Source organism: Hyla sarda, chromosome 7 (assembly GCF_029499605.1).
Source record: "Hyla sarda isolate aHylSar1 chromosome 7, aHylSar1.hap1, whole genome shotgun sequence".
NCBI lineage: Eukaryota > Metazoa > Chordata > Amphibia > Anura > Hylidae > Hyla > Hyla sarda.
Window position 1 is genome coordinate 58412803 of NC_079195.1, and position 15929 is coordinate 58428731.

Here is a 15929-nt window from a genome sequence, read left to right on the forward strand (position 1 = left end):
GAATACGGGTCAGGACTCTAAACAGGAATACTAAATACAGAGCCCAGGTATAAGCAAGACTCTCAGTGTGAACACAGACTGAGATATAACAAGGTACTCAAAGCCGACAAATGTACTTAAAACCAAGTAAACTAAAATCAATATCATAAACAGGAATCAACCATGGTTAAAACTTAGAAATTAACAGCCAGACTAAAACAGTCATAGTCAGAATAAGAACTAATCAACAGCAGTTATACCAAATGTAAAATTAATAACCAGCCCAGAGTTCAGTAGAGCTTGGGTTTAAATAGCCCCACCCGAGTTCCCATTGACTAATAGCATTAACTATTCCCCAGCTAGGGAGAATAGCACAGAAAACAGTTCATACATAAAAACATACATGAAAAAGTCTGAACAGGGCATAAAACAGAAAAATGCAAAAACACAAAAACAGACATTACAGAAGTTATACGGGACTGGCCACTTTGACTATTCAGCCAATTGGCTCCACCTCTATATCTACAGTAAAAAGTAATTTGCATACAGTGCATATGGTGAACAAAGTTCTTCTTTTACATATGGCAGGCACGTATCGTACATATGCTTAGAAAGTTACTCAACCACACTAGCAGTGGTGGTAGCTAAGTGGGTAATGTAAGTGGTGGTTACTTGTAAATGGCCCCATGTTATGCTCAGTCAAATTACTGCTGATATCTGGGGGTCTCTGTTATCAGCTTATTTTTGCAGGATTTCTGTAACATAAAAGGATTGTCTAAATTCCCACAAACGTGCAGTACTATTCAGAGTAATTTTCTGGAGCGGACCTAAAATGAGGTTTCAGAATTATGGAAATACCTATATGTTTAGTTTTTTTCTTTTCGACAGCAGAGCGAGTGGTCAAGGCACGTGGGACACATTTAACTGGTTCCTTTATCTCAGTGTTAGTAAGAATCTGTAGACTGTGTGTCTGTGTAAGAGAAAAATATAGAGACTTGTCAATATTAGATAAGAACATATTTTATATCTAGCCGATTGTCAAGCAGTGCCTTTATTTCTTTGTACAGTAAATAATATACACTTAGTACTAAGATGTTACATATATATAACTTGATACAAAATAGAAATCAGACAGTGTCATAGGTTCACTAGGGGTTAAAAAGAGTCTCTCCTTTCATTTACTAATAATGTTTTCCTATTGCTCAATGTATATGCAGTGATTCACTATACTTTTGGTTACTAATAAAAATATGTTTCTTATTTGTAAATAATTTTAAAATCCAATCCCAACACCTCCAAATAATGGGCGATTTTGTGAAATGAATTCAAATCTCTAGTTATTTCAAGACAAAGTGTATAAAAGTCCATGGGGTGAACATTTATTCAAAGCCATGCAGGAAAGTTGTAGCCTGGTATCACATATAGATATAGGGCAAGAGACAAGACATTATTCGAAGTACCACCCTGGCAGCAAAAATGGCAGATTTTTTTTTCTTTCTGCTCTATATTAGGGTAAACTTTGTATTTTATTTTTTTTTTTTTACATTAAAGCCACTAAACTAATTAATAAATATATTTGCTTCTTGCTATTTAATACATATATATATATATATATATATATATATATATATATATATACATATCTTTGTAAATTTTTACAAAAGGAGATTAAATTAATCTGCAGCTTAATGTTCAATTAATAAGCCTTACCAGAAATAACTTATAAACATCATAGTTGTTCTCGGTTATAGGTGAGGTATTCTTAGGGCACCGGTCGTCATCAGAGTCCATTATCAGGTCAGTGTGTTCATCTTTATAAACAGAGTTCCTCAATTTTTCTATCTGCAAATAAAACCAGAACCAAAAAAGATTTTGTATCTATTTAACAAAAGTGTAATAAAACATTTTCTTAAGTTCAGGCTAAAGCGAACATTTTATAAAATAGGCACTAAGAAAAGATGGTTACAGTATATAAACAATACAATACAATCAGTTCAATCTAACCAGGTTATTGATATCTTCTCCACTAACAGTTTATATGGAGTGAAGGAGCCCCTCCCGATTAGTCGACCTTTAATGGGTTAAAGGGTTACTGTGTTTCTTCTGTTTTTTTCTGTTGCACTGGGTACTGTGTGTTTTGTAACCGATGGCTGGTTGTTTGTCCCGCATGACTTCTAGGAAAGGTGGTGGCTTGGAGAATCCATACCCAATGGAATTACGAGGACTTTCATGGCTTGGCTTGCATATGGCATGGATTGTGTAGTGTCCCAGTACAGCTGTTTCAGGTGATACCCACTAGTGAGTTGTCAGCGGTCAGATACCTCAAGATCCCTAGCATTCAATGCTCTAACAGCATAAAGTGAAGAGACAGTATCTACAAAGCTTATCAGTCAAAGTTTTATTCAAGTATTCATGGAATCCCAGCATCAGAAGACTCATTCATGTGCTGTGTATGTGGAAACCGCCTTACTGACAAAAGATTGTGGGGTCACAAAGAAACATCGGGTTAGTACCACTCTGCTATGTGACTTATTCATCAGAGACTCCTACACCCAGCATAACCCTCCCCAATCCCCTTTCTATGACTGACGTTAGTGATAGCCAGTGATGGATCATCATGTGTTTGTTTTGACGTAGTATAAAGGTAAATGAAAACGTCGGCCACTCACCAATTTCTCTTTATCTTGTTTTTATAGCAAATGCATACTTACTGTATACAACATAGTATCGGGGGTGGATACACACGGGGGGGGGGGGGGTGCAGGTGGGCGACAGCAGCTGTTGTTTCACACTAGTTCAGTGCTTCACCAGGCCTCCGTGGAGGCCTGATGAAGCACTGAACTAGTGCGAAACAACCGAAACAACGGCTGCTGTCGCCCACCTTTACTCCCCCGTGTATGTCCACCCCCGATAATATGTTGTATACAGTAAGTATGTATTTGCTATAAAAAGAAGATAAAGAAGAATTGGTGAGTGGCCGATGTTTTCATTTACCTTTATACTACGTTGATATTATTGCTTGCATGACGTCTGAGCACCACCTAGAAGCAAGAGACAGTTTCCTAACATACAGCACATTGCATAATGTGACCCGATGTCAAGCAGAAGTAGGCAGTGCCGAACTCTCTTCTTTTTGTGTTTTTTATATGTTTGTTTTGTATGGCCACTTGGAGCATATTAGCATTTAATAAAGTCATAACAGGACCGTTGGTTGCATACAGGACCGTTGGACCTTTTGTCACATGACAGTCCAATGTTCTGCAAGGTACCATAAAGGAGGCTAAACAAAAAACTTACCACATCTGATATCAGATTATTATCAGAATGAGGGTTTTTGAGCAGGTATCCTTTATCTACAGAGCGCACGGAGCACAAGGACCCGGCTTCTGCTGTAACTTCAAGGTTCACATTTTCCCCAGGTCGGACTTGTTCTTTAGAGAAGCTAAGTTTCACCTAATTGTGTAAAGGGTAAAAATGTTATATTATTTTTTTTCATAATTATAATTTTTTATTTTTTTTTGCAATACAACCACTTGAAGTCTTCAGCCGAAAGCCTGTCATGTTCCTACTGGGAGATTCTGATGATATTGTGGATTCACATCTTCAAATATAATGGTATTTAGTATGGTTTTCTACCTCATTTGAGGCATCACAGTTGTGTGTGTGTGGATACAATATATGGAGACAATAATATATTTAGTGATGACAAAAATGAACCAAAAAGGAGTCAGAATAAAAATATTGTCATAAGAATAAGAAACAATTCAACTTCAGGATTTAGGCCCATTACCTTAAAGGCGTATTCCAGTGGGAAAAAAAAATGTTTTCAAATGAACTGGTTCCAGAAAGTTGAACATATTAAATCTAGTAGTAAATTACTTCATTAAAAAATATTTCTTAAAAAATCTCAATCCTTCCAGTACTTATCAGCTGATATATGCTCCAAAGGAAGTTATGTGGTTATTTCCAGTCTGATCACAGTGCTCTCTGCTGACATCTCTGTCCATGTCAGGAAATGTCCAGAGCGGGAGAGGTTTGCTATGGGCATTTGCTCCTACTCTGGACAGTTCCTGACACGGACAGAGGTGTCAGCAGAGAGCACTTCCTGTGAAACACACCAGTTCAGTGTGAGAAGTGTGGGTGTGTCCCTGTTTGAGCTCTCCAGGACTTCCAAGCAGACTACAGAGGCAGGTGTTCTAACAGCTTTTCCCAGGAGTGTGGCAGACTCCTGGGGAGAGCCTCCCTGCATGGAGCCCCGGGAATCTCGGGGCTCCACTTCCCGTTCCAGGCTGGCGGGGGGTGGAGAGAAGCCAACTACAGCCATTCTTCCGGCCTGTGTGAGAAAATCTAGCAGGGACCGCAGTAATGTGGTCCCTGCTCCCCAGGCAACGGCGAGTAGTGGAAAGGCCACTAGTGGCAGGAAGGCCAAGAAAAGCCTGCAGAATGTTGAGATGTGGGGCAACCGAGACCCGAAAGGGTCCACGGAAATATATTGCTCCAGGATGACGGCTCGGTTTACAGAGTACGACCGCTGTGGGAAAGAACTAAAGGCAGCCAGGGAGGATTTGCGCCTGGCCCAAAACCTGGCTGACAGGGGTCCCAAGAAAAAACGACCTGAGGGTGAGAATACAAGCCCGGAAAACAGAGGAGGTGGAGGAGGAGGAGGAGGTGGAACAGTCAGAGATTGTCGGAGAGGCTGAAGGGAGGGTGGAGAGTGTGGTGCTGGATGGTGGGGCCCCTGCTGTCTGTGTCACCCCTAGCCCCCCCCTCAGTGAAGACCACCTTGCTGCTGCTCAAATGGTGGCCTTACCTGTGTCATCTGCTGATGAGAGCGAGGAGGACAGTGATGGCGGGGTGCTCCGGGCCATCATCCTGCAGGAATCCCCCACTCACTTCCAAAACTTTTCTTTTGGTGATGATCTGGGCCCTGAAGGAGGGCAGAGGAGCAAAAAGAAGAGGAAAGTGGGAGAAGTCACCCATTTTGTATTTAGTCCTTTCGAGCAGTCTGGGCCGGCTGAGAAGTCGGTACAGGCTGCTGGGCCCCCCACTCTGCAAGACCCCACTTCTGAGGTGGAGCGGGGCCAGCACGGGGGGTACAGTGTGAAATCCAAGATGGCGGAGGGAGATGCTGAGAAGCCCTCCTGTCCTGTCGGTAGGGAAGGGCAGGACAGGCTTGAAGTGGGGGGCGGTCCCCTGGGAATTGCTGGTGCTGCAGGGCACTCCCCTGTGAGGGGGGGGGGGTGTCCGGGCATCAGCTGGACAGTCCATGCGGTCGTTTAGTGCAAGTGCTGACATAATGGAAACTTCCCCTGTGAGGGAGGGGATTTCCTACACGTCACATGGTGAAGGAGGAGGGGCGGCCCTGCTCATGGAAGTGACGTCAGGAGATGGAACTAGTGACATCAGTGGCAGAGATGTGATGCCAGAGGTAGAGTTAGTGACATCGGCACCAGCAACATTACAGTCTATCCCGGCCAGCTCAGCCAAAAGTAAGAGTGAAAAAGTTACTGCACTGAAAGGGTTTAGTAATACCTGTGTGGATGAGAGGAGTGATAGTGCTGTGAATGGGAGGAGTGGAAGTACTGTGGATGAGAGGAGTAGAGGTGTGAATGGGAGGAGTGATAGTGCTGTGAATGAGAGGAGTGATAGTGCTGTGAATGGGAGGAGTGGAAGTGCTGTGGATGAGAGGAGTAGTGGTGTGAATGGGAGGAGTGGTAGTGCTGTGAATGGGAGGAGTGGAAGTGCTGTGGATGAGAGGAGTGGTGCTGTGAATGGGAGGAGTGGTAGTGGTGCAGATGGGAGGAGTAGTGCTGTGAATGAGAGGAGTGGTAGTGGTGCAGATGGGAGGAGTGGTAGTGCTGTGAATGGGAGGAGTGGAAGTGCTGTGGATGAGAGGAGTGGTGCTGTGAATGGGAGGAGTGGTAGTGGTGCAGATGGGAGGAGTGGTGCTGTGAATGAGAGGAGTGGTAGTGGTGCAGATGGGAGGAGTGGTAGTGCTGTGAATGGGAGGAGTGGAAGTGCTGTGGATGAGAGAAGTGGTAGTGCTGTGAATGGGAGGAGTGGAAGTGCTGTGGATGAGAGGAGTGGTGCTGTGAATGAGAGGAGTGGTAGTGGTGCAGATGGGAGGAGTGGTAGTGCTGTGGATGAGAGGAATGGTAGTGGTATGAATAGGAGGAGTGTCATGGATGGGAGGAATGATTGTGGTGTAAGTGCTGGTGGCTCTGGTGTGTCGGGGTCTGGTCCGGCTGCCCCCCCAGTCGCCAGGAGTTATGCAAGTGTGGCGGCTGGGGGTTCGGGAGGTTCAGGGAGTTCTTTACTTTTGGAATCTGGAAATGGTCACTTGCAGCGGCGCCTCCTGGAGGCGCTTAGGAGAGGAGAGAGGACGCTCCAGGTAGAGGGAAAGGAGGTGGACCTGTCTTTTTGGGTGGAGGGACATGGTCTTGGAGCGTTCCGAGAAAAAGATGGGGAGATCGTATGGTCCCTCCATACACCCGGGCAGGAGGCTGGCCGCAGGAATGTGGCCCGTTTGGTGTGGACTGGCAATGATGCGTGCCCCCAAAGGGGCAAGGTGGTGGAGCTTCTGCTCCAGATGGGTTTCAGGGCTAGGGACATCTTTGCCCTGATTCACCCCTTCGGCTCCTCCGAGTTTGACGTCAGCTTTGTTAGGCCAGAGGGACTTGATCTTTTCTGGTCTAATTATGAGCTGATGAAGAACGAGCCCGGATGGCGTGATTTTGCTGTAAAAGCGTTATCCCGCCAAAGCCTGCTGAAGAAGGTGACCGTATTAACCCGTAATGAGTCACTTTCATGCTACGATATCATGACCTGGCTGGGCAGGTACGGGGAGGTGACGGACGTCCCCCGAAAGAATTTTGATGAACACGGGATCTGGTCTGGGGCCTGGACGTTTTCCGTCCGTCTCAGGCGTTCAGGGAACACAGTCACCCACATCCCTTCGGCCACCTTCCTTGGACGTGACAGGATTCAGGTCTCCTTCCAAGGGCAGCCGAAGCTGTGTCACAGGTGTGGTGACCCCAACCATTTTAGTGCAAACTGCACTCAGCAGATATGCGCCCTCTGCTGTGGGGTGGGTCACCTGGCAGCCACCTATGGGCAGATTGGGTGTAACTTGTGTGGTGACTTAGGTCACCCTTTCAGCCGGTGTCTGCGCTCCTTTTCCTATGCTGCAACCACTCCTGCTGGGGAGAGCCTGTCGGTTGCCTCAGTGGGGGAGGGGACCAGCCATGGAGAAGGGGCACCAAAACCAGTGAGGGAGAAGCACAAGACCCCCTCTAAGCTGAGGCGAGAGGAGAAGCACAGGTTGGAGAGGGTCCAGGAGATTTCCCAGGTGCCAGGGGTAGCTCTGGGTCCCTCTCCAGGCACGGGCTCAGTTGGTCAGCAATCTGAGGTTTTGGGTGAGACTGAGTTGGATGAGGAGGTCGGGAGAATTCGCAGAGAGGAGGGTGAGATTGCCCTCTCCTCCAGTTCTTCCCAATACGAAACAGTGGATGAGGAGGAGGAGGGAGGGCAGAAACTAAATGGTGACCGTAAAAAGAAGAGGAGGAGGAAAAGGGGAAAAAGTAAGGAGGTTCTGTTCCTCTCTTCTGTTACAGCACCAGACCTGAAAAGGAACATCCCAGTCTCCGACCCTCTGATCGTCCTCTCGAATCGGTATGAGGCCCTCGGGGATACTATCTCGCCTCCTCCTCTTGAGGGGGAGGAAGAGGGGTGGGAAGTGGTGCAGCCTCAAGGGAGCGCCAAGCCTTCCACCCCTGAGGTGGGTTCCTCAAGGGGAAAGGCAACTCTGGATTCCAAAGGTAAAGATCCTGGGATGGATTTATCCCACAGCCTTAAAAGGGGTAAGGGGTCTTCCTCTGACTCAGATAGGGGTGGGGGAAAGGAGAGGAAGAAGGTGTAAGGGATAGAAGGCCGTCTAACTCAATCACCCTGTATGGCGGCACTCACCTCATTGACGCTGGCATCTATTAATTGTGCCAGCATAAAATCTGATACGGCTAGATTTGCAGCCTTTGATTTTCTCGGCCGCGTTGAAGCCGACATTTTCTTTTTACAGGAGACCAGGTTGTCAGATCAAGCTTCCATGGTAAAAGCCAGGAGAGAGTGGAGGCACGGTCCCTCCCACTGGTCTCTTGCGGCTGAGCCGTATAGTGGGGTGGCGGTCCTTTTTACCGCTCCTGTTGAATGCCGACGGGTTATTGAATTAGAAATGGGGAGGTGCCTGATCCTAGATGTCCTCATGAAGGGGCAGGAGCTCCGGCTCATTAACATCTACGCCCCGCAAACTAAGCGGGGCCGTAAAGATCTCTTTATGAGGATTAAGCCCTTTCTTTTTACGAGTCGGCAGGTGATCTTTGGAGGGGACTTCAATAATGTCACGAGGTCCCAAGATAGGAGAGGCTCCAATGGTCCGCTGACTTGCGATAGTGTGGCACTGATTAGCATAGCTAGAGAAGCTCGCCTAGAGGATGCCCACATCCGTAACCCCTCGGGCCACGCGGGTTTCACCTATCATCAAGGTAGTCGCAGGTCTAGAATAGATAGGTTTTATTTAAAGGAGGAAGCCGTCTCTTCCGCAGTGTCCATGGTTGAGGTGGAGTTCTCCGATCACTGTATGATTTTGTTTTCCCTGAATGTTTCCGAGACCCCCCGGATGGGTAAAGGTTACTGGAAGCTGAATTTGTCCCTCCTGGAGGAAGCGGAGGTAAGACAGTCCTTTGAGGATTTTCTTCAGAGTCAGGTACCTTTACTGGGCCTATGTAGTAGTAAGTCAGAGTGGTGGGAGATATTCAAGAAGCGGGTTGCGGGGTTCTTCCGCCAGCTCTCGAGCCTCAGGTCCCTGAACAGGTATCGCCTGTATCAGGGACTGAGGAGGAAACTCGAGCTTCTCGTCTCGACTGGAGGTAGCCGAGACGATATCTCCAGAGTGAAATCCTTGCTGATGGGGTGTCAGTATGATAGGCACACATCTTTGGTTTTTGAGAGGGATTACAGGAGGTACCGCTCGCCCGACCCTTACAGAAACTGTAAGATGTCAGTGAGTAGTAAAGTCATTTCAGGACTGATTGATAGTACAGGATCTCTGAATCGGTCCAGATCAGGGATCTTGGAGGTCGTCAGATCCTTCTACTCGCACCTCTTGGGGAGGAAGGATCTAGATCGAGACAAGATGTCGGTTTTCCTGACTGAAACCATTCCTGAGCCAGGGGTAGACCCCTCTCTTGATGTTTTGGCAGAAGAAATCAGGGAAGAGGAAGTGAGACTGGCGATCGAGGGGCTTGCCCTTAAGAAGTCGCCAGGTCCGGATGGCTTAACATCCGAGTGGTACAGGACCTTTAAGGAGTCTTTAGCTCCCCTCTTGACTGAGGTATTCAATGAGTGTCTCTCCTCGGGCACTCTGCCGAAGTCATTGAGGAGGTCAGCCCTGATTCTTTTGTCAAAGGGTAAAGATCCCAGCCGTATTGAGAATTGGAGGCCCATAGCTCTTCTCAATACGGACAGGAAGCTTCTGGCTAAGATACTGTTTAATCGGCTGGTGAAGTTTGCACCCCGGCTCCTTTCGGGGGCCCAGCACTGCTCTGTTCCAGGCCGAAGCACCTTAAGTGCGGTCCTTAGTGTCAGGGAGGCAGTGGAGCGGAGTAGTGCGGGTTTCTGGAAGGGGTACTTGCTATCCCTGGATCAGGCCAAAGCGTTTGATCAGGTGAACCACGAGTACCTCTGTTCCGTCCTCCTGAGATATGGCTTACCGAGTCCTTTTGTTAATTGGCTTAAGATCTTGTATGCAGGGGCAGAGAGTTTCCCACTGGTGAACGGTTGGTCTGGCCGCTCTTTTGAGGTGGGGTCCGGAGTCCGTCAGGGTTGTCCTTTGAGCCCGCTTTTATATGTGTTCGCAATCGATCCCTTCGTCCGGAGGGTAGATTGTGGGCCGTTGGCGGGAGTCGGGATGAGTCTGGCGGAGCTGGATGTCGCCCAGAGAGTGGTGGCGTACGCTGACGATGTCACCATTTTCGTGTCCTCGCGAGAGGAGGCCGATGTGGTGATGTCGGAAGTGGACTGCTACTCGGAGGCATCCGGGTCTAAGATCAACCGGGATAAGTGTGAGAGTCTCTGGCTGGGAGGGGGAGATCCCACGTTTGATCTCCCGGACACCTTTCCAGGGCCCCAAGAGTCAGCAAAAGTTTTGGGCATCATATTTGGCCAGGATGATTATCCCACCAAAAACTGGGATGGTAAGCTCCAGGATGCCGCTCAGAAGGTGGACCAATGGAAGAGTTGGTCTATGACCCTCAGGGAAAGGGTACACCTGATCAAATCGTACCTGCTCCCCTTGTTTATCTATCTGGACAGCGTATGTATCTTGCCAGAGGCTTACTACACTAGGATCTACAGCCTGTTTTTCCAACTGTTATGGGGAAACAGGATGAACCTAGTCAAGAGGGAGGTTACGTACCGCACGAGGAGACTAGGGGGTTTATCTATGGTAAACCCTGTGGTGTTCTTAACCAACACCTTCTTGAAAGCTAACATCTCAAACCTCTGGTCAGAGAGGGCTTCTCCGTGGGTACTCTCCTGCAGGGAATGGTTTCGGCCTTTCTTCCAGGAATGGGAGACAGGAGGGCAAGTGAAGGACCTCCGTACGCCCCATGGATATCTTCCGGCTTACGCTACCCCGACTCTGAAGGCGATACGTCGGTGGGGTCTGGGAGTGTGGGAGATCAGGACCCAGTCAAGGCAGTTCATTGACAAACGGGTTCTGTTGACCCACTTCCAGAAGCCTTTGGCGCTCAGGGACTGCCCAGGTCGGGATCTGAGGGTGGGGTTGTACCTTTTAAACATGAAAAGGATCCCCCAGAAGTTTTGGGACTTGGCCTGGCGCTGCTTTCAGGGGAAGCTATATGTGAGGGACAATTTGAAGTGTAGGAACTCTGATGACCGGGGATGTCCCCGAGAAGAGTGCGGGGACACGCTGGAAAGCATGGACCACTTCCTGCTTCATTGTCCCTTTAATATAGGGGTTTACAACAGGGTGGGCGCTTCCATCGGCTGGAGTCAACTTGCCGGCCTTACCTATCAGGAGTGGGCTTATGGGGCATTCAGGAACCTGAGTGGCCAAGATCGGGGCACTTTATTCTTAGTTAGTTTAGTGGTTAGGTACTACACGTGGAATGCACGGTGTTTAGTGTCGACCCAACAGAAAATCCTCTCCGAGGTGGAGGTCTGTAGGAACATCACTGGTGACCTCGGGAAGATCAGGTCTTTGGAGTATGGCAGTCTTGGTACCAGTAGGGCTTCTCTCCTATGGAGAGGGTTTTCTTTTGATGTGCCCTAGGTACGAGACCTTTTAGGTAGAGTACCTTTATTTTGGTTAGGGACAGTGTTATAGGGATAGAGATAGGATGAGAACAGGGTTAGTTTCAATGGAGGGATAGGATTAGGGAGAATTGTAGGGGGAGTTAGGGAAAGAGTGTAAAATTATTTTGAATGTATCAAGTCTGCCATCCTTCTCCCTGGTGGTGGGCTGATGCATGTGCACGCTAGCTTTTTGTTTTGTTTTTAAGCTGATATGGTATGAAGGGCTTACAGGCGACCAAACTTGGGCCTAAAGTGGTTTGTGGTTCAGTGTGTATAAGTTTGTGTATAAGTTGGTTGGGAGGAGTGCTAGGTGGGGAGGGTGTGCTTGTGGGTGGTGGTGTTCATCTTTGGGGGACCTGACATGGGTCAGTTAAGGACTGGACTTTGTGAACTGTAAGAACGGTATGGGCTCTGACCCATGTACAGGAGGGGTGGTATGGGTGAGGGTACAGTTTTAGTGTAGGGTTTTTCCTAGGGTTTTCTATTGATTTTGTAGGTGTATTCTGTAGTGCATATATTTTGTTTATATTATATTTTATTTATATAGTATATTTAGTAATTTTGTACGTATATTGTGTTATATCTATATTGTTTCATATTGTTTCATGTTATAGCGTTATGGTAGCCGGACCAGTTGTTGTGTTGATATGTGATTTATTTTGTTTATTTCAGTTATTTGGTCTGTTTTATGTTTTCTTTGGTATTTTCATTAGTCCCGGATAGAGGATCAAGTTAATTTGGACATTTTGTAAGTGAATGTATGTGTGATATGATTATTTTGATTATTATTATTCTTATTATTATTGCTATTTTTTATTTTTTGTTTTTTTGTTTATAAAAAAAAATGTGTGTATGTATGTATATATATATATATATATATATATATATAAGAGATAAAAAAATATAAATAATGTAAAAAAATAAGTAAAAAAAATATACAAAATAAAATGTAAAAAACATAATATTTTTTTTTTTTTTGAGGTTTCTGTTTAGTTTTCTTGTTGCGTGTTCCCAAGTATGGATGGTTTTGAGTTATAGTCGGGTAATGATAACTTTTATGTTTATATTTTGACAAGCCAAGTTGTGCTATTTTATTTATTTATTTATTTTTCTTATGTTCATTGTCGGTAAGCGTGTGAGTGTTTGATTTCGATATTTTGGGCATATTTTAATATCTTAGTATTTTAGTATCTTAGTAAAGCTGGGCTGGCCGGTTAGGCAGGGTTTTGTTTGAGGTTTTGTTTTTGGTTCTAGAGTATTTCTTATTTATGTTATAGCTGGTTAAGCTTGCTTTGTGTTTTGTATTTGATAAGTTTTGTATTTTTCTAATAAAAAGAGTGTCAGCAGAGAGCACTGTGGTCAGACTGGAAAGAACAACACAACTTCCTCTGGACCATACAGCAGCTGATATTTACTGGAAGGATTAAGATTTTTTTTAAAGAAGTAATGTACAAGTAGGAAAGTTAAAATCCACAGTAAATCCACAGTTTTTGCAGATCTTGTTGTCGAAACCCAAAATCCACAAAAGGTCATGTCAAATACATTGTTTCTTTCTTCTTTAAATGAAAACTGTCAGCTTTCTCCCCCCGCACTAACCAGCTGATCAGTTTGATACTTACCATGGCCGGATCTTCTGCACCGTCCGGCCGTAATCTTCTATTTTCAGTATATGCTAATGAGGTGCTAACTGGCACCGGCCGGGCTAACTGGCACTCTGACGCCAGTGCCGACTGTCACAGCCCCGCCCAGCTCATCAATATTCCTCCCTCCGCCTCTTTCTCTTCTCCCCGCTCTGTAATGAAAAGAGAGGGGAGGAATACTGATGAGCTGGTCGGCGCTGTAACCAGCGGCACTGACTTCAGAGTGCCAGTTAGCACCTCATTAGCATATACCAAAAATAGATTACGGCCGAATAGCGCGGTGGACCGGGCACGGTAAGCTTCAAACTGATCAGCGTCCTCCTCCAGTACAGCTGGTTAGTACGGGGGGGGGTGTGGGGGTAGCTGGCAGTTTTCCTTTGACACTAATATAACACAAATTTAATCCACACCAATATCTGCAGATGTAAGTTCCCCAAAAATCCACAAATCAATCTGTACAATTTTGTGCTGGTTATCTGCTAAGGATTTTGGTGTGTTATGTGGGAACATACCCTTAGGATAGGGTTACATGAGAGCACTTTGGATGCCCTGTCATCATATATGCTGCAGATGCGCTGCCGGCAGTCACAGAGCAACAGCTTTGTGTGTCTGCTCGTGACTGCCGATGGGAAATCCACAGCTACGAGCAGACAAATAGAGCTACGGCAGCTCTGTGACTGCCGGCAGTGCATCTGAAGTGTGAAATACGATGCGGGTTAGCTCCCATGTGACCCTATTCTTAAAGGGAATTTGTCGCCTTGATTTTTTTTTCCAGTTTAAAGACAGATACTGAAACTATGAAATTAAATTTTTTGAATATGTTTCTATTCTATAATTTTCAGCTTTAATATTTGATTTTTGTACATTATTATGGAGGCTAACATCTTGCCTGAGCTGTTTTTTTAACAGCATTTAGAGATCTGCTTTATTACAGGACCCATGGCCATAGAAGGCGATAGACAGGGCCTGTCCCATTCAGTTGAATTGGAAACCTTTACAGAAGTCATTCTGCAGGGGGGATGCTGATCTTTGTTTTGAATGATGAATATCTCTCTACTGGTGTCACCTCTCACTGTCCTCTTTAGAAGAAAGACATTATTGGGAAATGAGCTGCATGCTGCAGGGTCACTAACTTAAAGGGGTACTCTGCCCCTAGACATCTTATCCCCTATCCAAAGGATAGGGGAGAAAATGTCAAATCGTGGGGGACCCGCCACTGGGCACCCCCACGATCTCTCCTACAGCCCCCCCCCCCCCTGTCATCAGCTGCACGGAGCAAAGTTTGCTTCGTGCCTGATACGATACAGGGCCCGGAGGATCGCAATGTCACAACCCCCTCAATGCAAGCCAATGGGAGGGAGCAAGATGGCCACCATGACCCCTCCCATAGACTTGCATTGAGGGGGCGGTGCGTGACGTCACCTGTATCATGAGTCATCAGGCACGGAACAAACTTCGCTCCATGCAGCTGATGACGGGGACGGGGGGGGGGGGGGGCTGCAGGAGAGATATATCTGTATATGCTCCCTCTATATTGTAAAGTCCTGCAGAAAATGTTGGCACTATACAAATAAAGAGTGATGATGATGATGATGATTATTAATATTATTAATTATTATTATTACCTTGCTTTTTCCACATGGGGAAACAATGTAATTTTTGGCTCTTGCAATTGTCTCTCCATTGGGCAGAACAGAGAAAACAAGAAGACCGAATCTAGGAAAGAAACCTTCCTCCACATGGAAATTTAGAGGGAATGAACCCTGCAGATCTGAAAATGAGAAAAAAATCAAGTAAATCAATTGCTAAACCACTAAACCAGTCAAACACGGTAGAGTTGTCTGTCAGTGGCTTATTTTCCCTTGCCTGTTAAAATTGCACAGGTTTGGCTAATTAATTAATATATATATATATATATATATATATATATATATATATATATATATATCATGGATATAGTTAGGGTCAGGCCTTACAGTATGTAAGTCTGTGGAGCTGTATGCTTTTCGTTTGCTGCTTTATGGCATTATTTGATGCTGATGAAACATGGTGTGATATTTATGTAATATATATAAGAGCCCTTAAAATGCTGTATTGTTTTACAAACTTAGCTTAAAGGGGTTCTCCGGCTTATAAAAACTTATCCCCTATCCATAAGATAGGGGTAAGTGTTATTCGTGGGTAGTCCAACAGCTGGGACCCTGCTCCTCCTCCTTCCCCCTAAAATAAAATCCAGAATGGGGCCCGACTCACCTCACTCCGGCCCCAACCTTCCGAGACATGCTAGTCTTTTCTGTCCTGCCTCCGCTGGTAATTGGCTAAGTGTGCCATCACTGTTAAGGGCCAGTTTGTCTTGGAAGGTGAGGGTCCGAGCGCTCAGCCGAAAAAGATTGGCTTTGTTCTGGATCCTCCACAATCAAACAATTATCCCCTATCCTGTGGATATCAGATACATTTTTATTAACTGGATAAAGCATTTAAAGAGGGCCTATAGTCACCCAAAACATACTGAGTTGTTAACATCATGTGATAGCTTAGGGTGCCCAGAGTGTAGAGGTGTTTAAAGTAAATTTTTACGTCCCACTATTCCTGAGATATTGGCATTTTACTGCCTGTCTGATGATTCAGGGAACTGTCAGAGGGGCGGATACTTCATTACATTACAGTGTGTGCAGAGGGGACTGAGGGGGTGATTCCCATACAGGGGGCATCATGTTATGTATGATGCTCAGGCAGCCAGATCTCCGAGATCCTGCCAGTGAACTTGAGTAGATACATGAAAAGGCGGTATACAGAGATTCTAGCTGCTGTCTGTGCAGCACTTGTCAGGCAGTGATCTATAGAAGGGACTGGCTGTTCCTTATACAGAGAAGCCTGCCTATAAGGCAATACCCTTATAGATCACTGCCTGACATTTATACTAGGAGTGCCTCTTCATCC

At 45.9% G+C, this 15929-nt stretch overlaps 1 protein-coding gene across 2 annotated transcripts in view; it reads right to left on the bottom strand.

Moving 5' to 3' along the window:
* The window catches only part of LOC130281679 (alpha-2-macroglobulin-like protein 1), a 79628-nt gene that overhangs the window by 12624 nt on the left and 51075 nt on the right, over positions 1–15929 (bottom strand). For both annotated transcript variants that reach the window (XM_056529153.1, XM_056529152.1), the window contains 4 exons: positions 14615–14760; positions 3277–3432; positions 1690–1821; positions 838–949 (listed from right to left, as the gene is read on the bottom strand). In XM_056529153.1, the coding sequence (XP_056385128.1) occupies positions 838–949; positions 1690–1821; positions 3277–3432; positions 14615–14760 (546 nt within the window). The remainder of the gene's footprint in view (positions 1–837; positions 950–1689; positions 1822–3276; positions 3433–14614; positions 14761–15929) is intronic.